This window comes from Drosophila arizonae, chromosome 3 (genome assembly GCF_054131065.1).
Source record: "Drosophila arizonae isolate 15081-1271.41 chromosome 3, UAZ_ARI_1.0, whole genome shotgun sequence".
Lineage (NCBI taxonomy): Eukaryota > Metazoa > Arthropoda > Insecta > Diptera > Drosophilidae > Drosophila > Drosophila arizonae.
The window spans coordinates 8,168,769-8,181,080 of NC_142923.1; the positions used below are offsets into that span (position 1 = coordinate 8,168,769).

Consider the following 12,312-nt stretch of genomic DNA (forward strand, 5'->3'; position numbering starts at 1 on the left):
GCTGGTTGCACTGCGCCAAAGAGCCGGCCAAATTAATCGCAGACTGCGTCGTTTATATAGCGCCACAATATATCAAATGTGATTAACACGGCAAATTAGGTTGCCCAAATCCTTGGAATTTTGTTAGCAGCTCGCCAAAGCGTAAAAAGGATGGCACAAAAGAAAAATCAAATATAAATGAAGTCGAAATAAGCAATGTGTGAGCTTAGAAAGGGAATACGTCAGAAGAGCTTAGATATGAAGAAAAGTAATTTAAATATGCTAAAAATAAAGAATTACTTAAAGTTTATTTTACATTTTTTGTAGTTTTATTATTTGTATATACTTATGTTCTTATGCTTTCTCTCTTTATTTACAGATGTACCATCCCATACAGATGAAACCCGCCGATAGTGAAAATCGAAATGGTAAGCTTATGAAATTTTTTATCAAATAAAATCATATGAGGGGGCCGTAAAAAGAAGAGATTTTTATTATCATGTGTTGGGTGTCTTTTATTGCTTCTTGTAGATTGCTTATTGTAGATTCTGATAATCTACATTCTACTTTTAATCAAAGGTATTACCAACCCCAAAATTTAAATTTTATTTATATTTAACAACTTTGACTGAAAGTTCAATGTTCTAGTCAGAGAAAAAAAAATGCTGTATACCTAAATCGCGAGCTAAATTAGTTTACAGACAATGTTCATAACTTCTAATTGACGTCAAAGTGTTTTCAGTATTATTTCAATAATTTGACGCTCAGCTTGTGTGCGACTGTCAACACATTTTAACTTTGACGGCAACTTTGAACTTTGAAACTGGCATTTCAATGCGAACTTCATCTGTTTGTTTCAGCTGTCAGAGTTGAATTAATATTTGAATATGTTTCATATATAATTATACAAATTGTGCGTCTGCAGTTGCTCCAAAACTGTATGTCAGATGCTTGCCTCGGCCTAAAAGCGACTGTGACTGCAACAGCAGCTGCAGCTGTATTTGACAGCTTTTGTTTGCAGCTTCAATGTATTGGGGCATGGCACGAGTATCCTGACCCCACTCCCCACTCATGTGTCTCGCTCGATGGACAGGCCACAGTTTAAACATTTCAGCGGATTTTTTTTTTTTTTTTTTTTTTTTTTTTTTTTGAATGCCACTTTAGTCTCTTTTTTTTTGGCTTTCTGTCAGTTGCGTGTCGGTCACTTGGCAGTTAATTAAAAACCATCAATTATGTGCGCCGCGTTGCAAAATTGTTTAACATGGTAAAAAAAAAAAAGAAGTTTTGTGCACAAAAATTTAATATATGTTAATTTTTTTCGTTGCCAGCTTAACCGCGCTCTCTCCTTATATATATATATATATCTCCCGCACTGTCTCTCTCTCTCTTTCGCTCTCCATTCATCTCGCTTGCAGTGGCTTCTTCTTTTAATTATACCCATGAAATTAATCTGCTTAAGTGACCACAAAAATGTTGACTTTTCGACACATACACATACACACCCATATACATATATACTCACCATCACAGTCGCACTCCCACGCACACATACAGTCAAGCATGTTGCATGTAATGGGCGCTTGGAAATTTTTTAATTGGCGACCTCTAGCAGCGCGTATTGTTAACAAGTTGTAGTGTTTGCTGCCAGGCTGAATGAGAGAGTGAAACCAACAACAACAAAATGAAAAGCGCAAAGAAACTTTTTGACATGCGGCTTCTGCCAGCTGCATCCGCTTTGCCCTTCACCCACCCTCTTTTTCTCCCTACCTCACGCTGCTGCTATGCGTGTAATTACGCTTGCTCAACATGGCGTATGCTTAATTCTTTCGTCCCGAAATATCGTTATATATGGCTGCTTTTGATACTAGAATGTTCCCATTTTTAATGAATATAAGCGCGAAAAGTTTTGCTAATTAGATTTAGAATCATTTACAGAGCTGATGCCAATTGGCAAAATGAGTTCTAGAGTTATTTTTCTCATATATATAGGAAAGATGATTAAATAGAATTATTTTGATACCGAAAGCAAGTATATATTAAATAAATAGTTTTCAGCTCATGCATTTCTGAGTGATTCGATTTAGGCTTGACTTCCTGCGGCTATATAATTAACAGAACTAAAAGTTTTTTTTCTGATTGCTTGGTCGTGTTTGAATTTCAATTTTAGATAAGCTTAAAAGGCGAAACGCCCGCAATGCGCCTAAAGCGATGGCAATGCAAATGCATTTTGGACTAACTCCAACAATTGCCGCATTATAGACATGTATATGTATGTGTATATACAGTTATACATAGCTATCTATTGGTGTATATGTATTTGTGTATATATGTATATACTAAGTCTCTGCCGCAATCGCATTTCAATATCGCCGCAAAGCCAAAAACTAGACAATTTTCGTTTTTATTTATATTTTTTCCGCTTGCCTTGTAGTTGATTTTTTATTGTTTTTAGTATTTTGTATTTGGTATTCGTGTGCTTTGGCACTTCAACCTCAAAAATAACAGATAGATGGAAATGAAAAGTAAGAAGTGAAGGGAAACTTGCAATAAGCATACAAAATAACAAAAAAAAAGTTTTACTTTGGCCGCCGCCGCGCAGAAATTTATGCCAAACAGCGGAAACGATATAATAGAAAAAGATGGCAGAAATATTCCTCTGGTATTTCCTCCCTTGATTTTTTTTTCCTGTTTTTTGATGTTACAATCGGAGTGGGCCAAGGAAGGCGGGTAACTGTGTGTTGGTTTATGCCTAGAAATCGAAAATAAAAGACAGTTGCAGACAACAGTTGTTGGAGCCAACGTAACAACAAACGGAAGGTGGCAATTTAATAAAATGCTTGAGTGAGTCGCCGAGTTTTGTTTCCTGCTGTGGATCCTGCTGCTGCTGCTGCTGCTGCTGGTGCTGCTCATAGTCCTGCTCCTGCCGCTGCTGCTGTCGTAGAAAGTGTAGCATACTTTTTGGCAGTCGTCGCAAAAGCAGCAGGCGGCAAGGCAGCAGCAGCAGCAACCTTTGATTGGTTTTTGGGCTTTGTATGCAATGCTTGTTGTTATTTTCAGTTTGGGCACGGGCTAAGGGCTCCATTGAAGAGCTTTGCAGTTTGAAAAGTGGATATAAATATATATATATATATATATATATATATATATATATATGTATGTATATGTAAACCACGAGGCAAGGCAAAAGTTCAAGCTACCTCGATTGAGTGTGGCAATGAACTGCAGCGTCTTGAGCTTAGTCTGCAGATTAGTAGTGCTGCGTAACGATTGAAATACCTAAAAAAAAAAAAAAAAAAAAAAAAAAAAAAAAAAAACATTTAAAGATATATTTCTGTTAAATGACAACTTATAACAGATAATATATCTAAGTAATTCTATACCGAAATTTATACAACTTTTATGTACTTCAATTACTAAATAGAAGTATATATTTATATTTCATTTCCATTTTTAATTCGCACTCCCTATACTTAAAACATTCTATTTTCACTGTGGGCCATAAAGCTATCAGAATTTGTAGATCATTATCAACCGCCCTCCATGTGAAAACTATTATACTTAAGTACAATGCGAAGCACCCTCTTGTAATAAGACGCAGCGCCAACACGCTATTACAAATTTCTGTTAGTATTCTATGGGGCCCAACAAATGACGCCTCATTTCCACTTGAATTGCAGTAAATGCAGTTAAATTTTATGACGCTGACCCTGCCCCATAAAGTGCAAGCCAAAACAAAGCATGGTCGATTATAGCGAGGGACAGGGTAACATAAATACATCAAGTGTTAAAAGCGCGGACTGGCCAAAGTATAATAGCTGGGGGAGGGTGAAAGAAAAACAGAGCTGAACAGTAGAGTGAAGAAAAAGTGTCTGCAATGAAGGCGATTTGCGTTTGGTTTACTTAAGTAGAAAACATGAAAAGTGCCAGACAAAATGCAACCAAATCAAATGTGTAAGCAAAGAACGGCAGAGAAATGGGGAAATGGGAGGAAACATAGTAAAGAGGGAACAGAAGAAAAGTGCAACGCGGTGGTAATCAGTGCAATTTGCATGCGAGCAAACTTGAAACAGACAACGACGAAGCGCCACCAGAGAGACGATGTCAAGTTGCTGGCGTCAGTTCTTGTATACGCTGTTCGGGCTGTGACAGAGGGTGGATTGATTTTGTGGTATATAGAGATAAGTAGTTGTCTGAAGAAAATTTAGGTTATTCAGAAAGTTTTTAAGAATTGTTAAGTACAATTTAAACTAGTTTATTATTCTTTGTCATTTTTCATTATTTGAATATTAATTCTTCATTTCTTTGGTTAACGGGTTTTTATGCATATAAAGTTGATGTATATAAATATATACATATATTAAATTAAATTACCTTGATGTACTTGAATTTCGTTTTTCTTTTTATTCATTATATATTATATAATAAATAACTATATTATACATGTAACTTATTCATATTTAACAATTTTTTCAAAGTATACATATTTCGTCTTAGATATTAATATTTATATATATAATTAATCTCTCATGCTAAGGCTGAAACCCATGGACTACAACGACTAAATTCACTAGGAGTCCTTAAAAAAAACCTTCACTCAATATCACTCTCTAAAACCATTCTGAAATGCGTATTATCTTAGTCAGTTCCATTTCCCTTGCCCACTTTTCTGAGCATCCATTCATTTTGGCAGGGTGTTATTAAATTTGCAAATACGTAATGTCAAATGTGCTTTTTTGTTTGGTCTTGTTGAATTTTGGCGCTGCATACTTGAGGGCGCGCCAGAAATGCAGTAAGCAACTGGAAAACGGGCAAAAAGGCAGACATGTTAACATTTTCATGGTTTTTCCAGACAATTTGAGAAGGCGCTCTCGCTCTCTGTCTCTGTCTCTATCTCTATCTCTATCTCTGTTGCTCGCGCGTTCCCAAGAAAATATTCAAAATGGATTGTATTTGCATTTGACGTAGAGTGGGGAATATTGCCGCATATGAAATCGATATGCAAATGTTGTCGAGTAGTGAAACTGAATAGCAGTACCACACAAGGAGAGGTTGGGTGGTAGAGGCGGTGACGATAGAGCGAGGAACGTCTCCTGACTTCCTCTGCGATGATGATGCACGTATTGTTTGCTTGTAAACATGATAAAAATTCAAATTAGCCATTATGGCAAGTCAAGTACATATAAATGAGCGAGTGTGAGTGTGTGAGTGTGTTGTCGCGTTGAAATGTAAAATGTGGCTAGAAATTACCGGAAGGCAATTGTGAAGAGGATGAAAAGGAAGGAAAAGAAGACGTCATCGTTTCAGAAACCTTGAGCCAACTTTGTATAAAATTTATATTTGCATATTTCATTGCCAGTTTTACTTGGTTGTTTTACTTCCACTTTTTTAATATTCTACGGAAATCAATGAAAAATTTAGGGGAGGTGGTGAGAGGGAGAGGTCTAAAGTTAATAACAAAGGTTAAATTAAAGCGAATGCTGATGACAATGGTTGATGATTGATATGAGAGTAGATTAAGTAGACGATATAGATTGAAGGCTGACTTTCTAATGATAGAGATGTTGATTAATTGATGATACATAAACAGCTCCATATATATGTATATATGCAGAGTTGAAGCATTTCTAAATGAGCTTGACAATCTTCATATACATATATCTTTATATAAAATCTTTATATATATTTAAAAAAAAAATGTTTATTAACAAAACTGGATTAAAAATAGAAATAAATTAAAATTATATTCCTATAGCCTAAAAGATGATAGAAAATTGGTTCAGTACTATCATCTACCCGATGTATTTTCTGTCAGCTTTAGCAAAAAGTGTATCGAATTTTACCCATATTTCCAAAGCTCTGCTGGTTTCTTTGATTTAAATTCTCTATAAGGGAGTGTGTTTACTCTGCCATTATAGTCAGTTTAAAGGTCATTTTTCTTAGTCTCGATCACCTAGTCTACTTTATCTTTGCTATACTCTCACATTATTTGGACTTCATTTGCTAACGAACAGACTTCTATCTAAACCTGCAAAAATTCTTTTACCAATTAAATATAAGGTAACACCCCAAACTTTCTTAAGCTTAAACTATTTTCTATTATATACACAATATATATCATATTGAGCTCAATCTTTCTTGTGCGCATTCTCGCATTTTGATTCTAATCATAATTAGCGCACACGCAACGCAACACTGTTACGAAGTTCACCTTAAAAAATCGTCGAGCCAAATGTGTTAATTAACTCATTAGCAGCAGCAGCAGCAACAACAGCAACTACAGCAATAACAACAATAGCACTACGAACAACAACAACAACAAGTGAGAGACTTGCAAATGAACAAAAAAGAATACATCATAGCAAGAAACTAACATTAAAAGTCATTTAAAAAAGAGCGCAACAATTTCACAACAATAACAACAACAACAACAACAGCAACAGTAGCAGCATCAAGCAACACTAGAGACAACAGGTTGTAAATCAAGTTTTTCCAGTTATGTCCGCCCAGAACCTTTTTGACATCTAGCAGCAACAACAAATAATGTTCATATTGAGATGAGTTGAGCTTTGAGCCAAGATGAGCTGTTTTGTTTGCGTTTGCATTTCAGCTGAGCAAAGTCGATGATAAAACGCTCCGCCTTGTTAGTTGCAGCCAAAACGTCGAACGGTCCGAATCGCCGCATCCCGCAATAAATTCCAATATTGCTTTTTCACATTTGTTTTTTTACGCCGGGTTTGTTTGATATTTAAATACCAAAAATACGCGACGGCATCCATCCGATGTTTCAATTGTCGTTCTCGCTCTTGTTGCTGTTTGTGTTGCATGTGACGTCGCTTAATTAGTTGCATTGCTGCCAATGCTCGCCCGCCCTGCTCGCCCCGCTCAAGCCCTTCGTGCCGCTGATTGATGTCAATTTATTTTTAGCCATTTGATTTTTGCCAATACTACGCGTTTTTTATGCTCATCGGCTTCATTGTTGTGTGCTCGTCGACGTCGCCGCTGGCCGCTGGGGAAAAGTGCAAAACAATGTGCTGTATATAGTATATGTAGATATATGTATACGTTGATAAAAAAAAAAAAGAGAAATCAAAAATAAATCGATTTAGTCTGAAATTAAATTTTAATCGCTGTGCAACGACGCATGCCACAAAAGTGAAGCCAACAACAAAAGCAAACCCAATCAACAGGGTGACTCGTGCAAAGAACTTTGAATGCAAAAGCAATTAAGCGTTTGCGTGATTGGAAGAGCTGAGCCATGTGAGTTGATATTCTAGAGACTATTAATATTTATATGGATAGTTGAAACTAACAATTGATTGCTGAGTCGATGACTATGCTACACTAATTGCACAAAGTCTATGGGCTCTAGCAGACTTTAGACCTAGCAACCCAATTAAGATTTCAGTTTATGATTGGAATGAACTTGGAAAATGAATGAGCTGCAAAATAGCTGTACTTTTATGTACATATACAATATGTTATTTCATCTGGTGTACTTTATGTACTTTAGCTATATATAATTTTTTTATTTAATTCTGTAGTATTTTATTTATGATAAAATTACTTGGAAACTTGCATTTGCAAATTTTTTTAAATTTTTTCTAGAAACGTTCATTATGGAAAACATTTTAAATCTGAGTTTACTTTATATTTAAAAAAAAAAAAAAAAAAAAAAAAAAAAAAAAAAAAATTAATTATTGATTATAAATTCATTTCAAATAAAAATTATCGTTTTATATGCAAAGGCGACATCTAATTGGTTATTATTGCTTCCTTCCATGTTTTCAATTAGCTATTTGAAGTCTAAGTGTAAGAGATTTGCCATTATATTATTAATTTAAAGCAAAATTTAATCAACAGAAAGTATATTTTTAGTTTTTATTCGAAACATTTCTGAGATATATATATATATATTTTTTTTTTTACTTTTTATATGTGTTTTATTTTCACGTGGCTGTTTCCTATTCTCTCTCTCCGAACTTTGGCAATTGAGCCTTTGGCTGTAAACTGAAACCATGACCCACCCTATACAGTTAAAAACATAGCCAAAAATCTCTAAAATTCTCGCTCTTTCTCACTCTGGCTCTCTGCAATTAAATGCCGAATATCTCATTTGATTTTATTTTATTCAGTTTACAAATCAATTCTTTTAATTCTTTGAGCGCCTTTTGTCGCCTGCTTTGACATCTATCTGCCTGACTGCCAGCCGGCCTGCTGTCTTTCTGGCTGTCTGCGTATCTACCTATATATAGCTGCAAGTCAAATCGATCTATTCGATCTATAAAAGCAGCCCATGACAAGCGAATGGCCTGCAAACCGAAGGAAAACTCGATGCCAGCGCCTGTCTAGAATCACAGACAGCAAGAGCAAAAAGCTACAAAAAAGAAAGAACAACACACGCAAAAAGTGCGAGCGCAGTGCAATTCTGACAAAGCAAAAAAAAAAAACTAAATGTTAATTGTTATTAAATAGCAAACCAAAAAGTTGCAAAATATTATTTGTTGCTTTTTAATTGTTAAACGTTAAACGTCATATTCGAATGAACAAGTCGAACCAAAAAGTTGTTATTGTGCGTGGCTAAAAACTGATCAAAAGCAAAAACGTTGCGTGTTTTTAATCAAACAAATATATATAAATAAATAATAATCAAGAATCGAATCGAAGGAAAAACCAATAAACATCAAGAAGTGTTAACCTGACGCTAATTGTTTGAGAGTCAACGCAGTCGTCTTTAATATTTATGATATTTACTTAACGAATTTTTCACTCGCTCGAGATACTTTTATACACACTTATTTTTCTTACTGCACAAAAGACATTTCGAGCACTACAATTGTTGTGTTTCTTTTTTTAACGCTCTCCTCTGTCACTGTGTGTGTGTGTTCTCATTCTTTCTCTATATCTGTGTGTATGTGTGTGTGTGTGTGTGTGTGTAAATAAGTGTAAAGTATTTTCAAGAATTTTCTCTTCTTCGCCGTTGCCATCCGCCAACTGACATGATAAATAATTCAACTGCAATTGGTTTCGTAAATAGCGAAGGCGGCGCTACAGAGAATGGCATTGCCAGCAACAGCAACAGCAGCAGCAATAACAACAACAACAACACTCACACCAGCAACATCAACGCCAGCAGCAGCAGTCAATTATCGTCAATAATTGAGAATTTATCCAATAATAGCGACATCGCGGCATTGTCCTCCACATCATTGGCATCGGCATCAGCATCGGCTGCGACATCGTTATCGTCATCGTCACCGTCACCGTCGTCGTTCTCGTTCTCGTCATCGTTGCTGGCAACCAACTCCAGGTTGCATGCCACGCATAAATCCTATCCGCCAATAAATTCAGCATATTGGCTGCCATCGTCGCATCCATCACCGTACACAGTGCCAGGTATGCAACAGTCGCTCAATTGCCAGCAGCAAGGCAGCAAGCGGCAACAGCAGCTGCCTACACCTCCTCCTGCTTGTTCTCCTCCTTTCTCCGACTCTATATTTAAGCCTTATACAGCTGCTGTCCATCTTCATTCAACTCTTCTCTTCTGTCCGTCCATCAGTGTCCCCTTACACCCCCCAGCATACCTCCCTCTTATTGATGGTCTGTTGATGTTGAGTGTTATCTACCGTGTGTCAGTGCCCAGCAAGCAGCATCTGTCCAAATTGCTCTGGCGCCAACTTACATGCACATTACAATCCCAACACTTCCTCCTGCTGTGCCTCCTCCTTGGCCTCGTCTGCCTCTGTTATTGCTGCCTCTGCCCTCTCATTGAATTGGTCTTTAAAATGGGGTAATTAAAGCAATTTATTGGCCTCCAAAATTGCCAAGCAGTTGTCATTAAGTAAATTGGCCAAAACTGCGAGCAGCGTTGAGTTGAGCTCTCTTGCCAAATAAGTTGCAAATGGACTGTCGGATGGGTATTTGGCTAGGCTAAATGATTGCTCAGGTATATGTCATGGCATTGGCATTTAAATAGTCGAATGAATTGGAAAAATGGGAAAGCCTCTCGACAGGCTGAGGAATATCGTTGAAAAGCTAACTGTATATCGTGAATATATATTTTTGTCTGATATTTATATTTTACTCAAATATTTTTCCTTTTCACATTGAAGTCTCTTTATACATATAATGATTGTCTATCTCTCCCTCTCTCTCTCTTTCTCTCTTTCTCTCTCTCTCTCTCGCTCTCTCTCTCTCTCTCTCTCTCTCTCTCTCTCTCTCTCTCTCTCTCTCTCTCTCTCTCTCTCTCTCTCTCTTTGTTCTTTTATGGAACACGAACACTTCTCACGCCTTAACTTCGTTTCATTTGCTTCTTAACTCTGCCACCTTCACACACACATACACAGAGAGGTTGATCGAGTGTGGTATGCCACTTGAATGAAAATTTCACGCATTGTTTCACACAACATTAAGAGTAAAATATGCTAGCAGCAACAGCAAACGGCAAGGATGTTGACACTGACAGGAGTTGAAAACTGAGTTTAATTTTTGAGCTTTAGCCTGAGTAAGGAATCTGAGCTGTTTACTGCCTGATCCTGATTCTGAGTATTTCAAACAGCCAAAGTGTCATGCCAGCCACACGCACATGTCAATGCACACACACACACACACATACACACACACTATTCACTATTTCATTCTCGCTCGCACACAGATTGTTTTTTCTGTTAACATAAACCAACAAAAAGGGCGATAAAATACAACTGCAGCAGTCTGATAAGTGTGTATATGTGGGTGTGTGTGTGTGTTAATGACGTTAAAGTCAAGTGTAAATTGTGGGTGTGGCACGTTGCGTGTACCGTCATGTCAGGTGCGCGCAAGCGAATACCATTGACATGGTTTTTAATATGTTTGGCATCTGTTTCTTTTGTCTTTAAATGCGGAAAGGTGAAAAACTGATAAACATTGCAAGAGAACAGTTGGCGAGGAAGCAGGCAGAGGTTGCGCAAGAGTCACACGTGTACTGTGCGAGGGTCATTTGGTAAAAGTATGTCATCAACTCGTATAGTACATAAAAAAACGCTCCCGGGTAATTGACATTAAAATTTTAAACTGAGCCGGAAGCATGTTGACACAATGGCCATGCAGGAGATAAGTGCATGAAAATGTTATAATAAGGCAGGTTAAGGTAAAGTGCGTGCCGGCTGAAGTGAAGTCAACTCAAGTCTTTTATAAGTTATTGCATTTGTGTGTGGTATATAGCTATATGATTCTGATGTGAAATTGACTGTATACCAAATGAGTTGAAGTTATAATTATAAGTTAAATTAGCACAGTGTTTTATTATGGCAGAAATAATCGATGATTAAATTAGAAAAAAATGTATATAAGGTCCATAGTAAAATTCATGAAATTCAAGATATAGAGTTCTCGAATCTTCTCGCCTCCCGTATAATTGATTTTTTCATTTCACTTTTAAGCAATCCCTAGACGACAAACTCCATAACATATTACTATAACACCTTGAAACTAACTTAGCAATACTATGGATAGCATTAATTCAAGATGATAATTGTTTTAATCACTGTGTTAATTGAACTCTCCATCAGTCCATTATCTAAAGCCCATTTATTAGGAAATCGTATTATGATTACATCAGTGATATTCCCTCACACGCTTGCGCTTATTTCTAATGTTAGTTTCTCTTTTCTCCTCCTTTGCTATTTCTAGTCCATTTTAGTTCATCTATTTCTTCTGCTTTTACTTGTTATCGCACTGCTTACCATTTTGCACCCATAAATTTGCCAATTAATCAGTTGACGGGTGGCAGGCTGTATTTATTATAACATTATATAGTTACTCATTTTCCTCAACTGCAACTGGCGCGCATGCACTTCATAAATTTAGCTGGCAAACTGGCATGCAAATTTTTAACTGGGCTTTAATTTTCTGCTAAATTAAACGGCAAATGAACTGGCCACGTAGCCAGCACGTGACAGGCATCCCTACTATATATATATATATACATATATTTGTATATGCCCAAACTATTACCAAGAGCCGATCTCTCGTGCTATTTAAACGAGCTCGCTGCCGTCTCTCTCTCTCTCTCTCTCCCTCTTGCTGTTTGTGTGGCATATAAAAAATGTAATTTTTCGCACACACACAAATTTATAACCTTTAATTGCTTTGACCCAAAAACGCAGCAGGCGGGCGACATGGGTGCTGCTGCTGCTGCAGTTGGAGGGGCATGGCATTCATTGGATCTGGTTGCCTGATTCTGGGTTATGGGCCATGCAGCAGGGCCTGGCCACAAAAGCCACAATGCCTATGGTCTGCATAAAGTTTTTAACCCCAAAAACACAACTCGTCGCTTTAATAGTGTTTGTTCTTGTT

The 12,312-nt window shown here is 36.8% G+C and overlaps 1 protein-coding gene and 1 pseudogene across 7 annotated transcripts in view; both read left to right on the forward strand.

The window, feature by feature from the left end:
- The window catches only part of bru1 (bruno 1), a 138,118-nt gene that overhangs the window by 97,517 nt on the left and 28,289 nt on the right, over positions 1-12,312 (forward strand). For all 7 annotated transcript variants that reach the window (XR_016269335.1, XM_089464993.1, XM_089464991.1 and 4 more), the window contains one exon: positions 359-407. Coding sequence is in view for 6 of the 7 variants with exons in the window: in XM_089464993.1 (XP_089321119.1) it covers positions 359-407 (49 nt within the window). In the remaining variant the exon portion in view is untranslated. The remainder of the gene's footprint in view (positions 1-358; positions 408-12,312) is intronic.
- LOC108611273 (uncharacterized) lies at positions 8,249-9,770 on the forward strand (annotated as a pseudogene).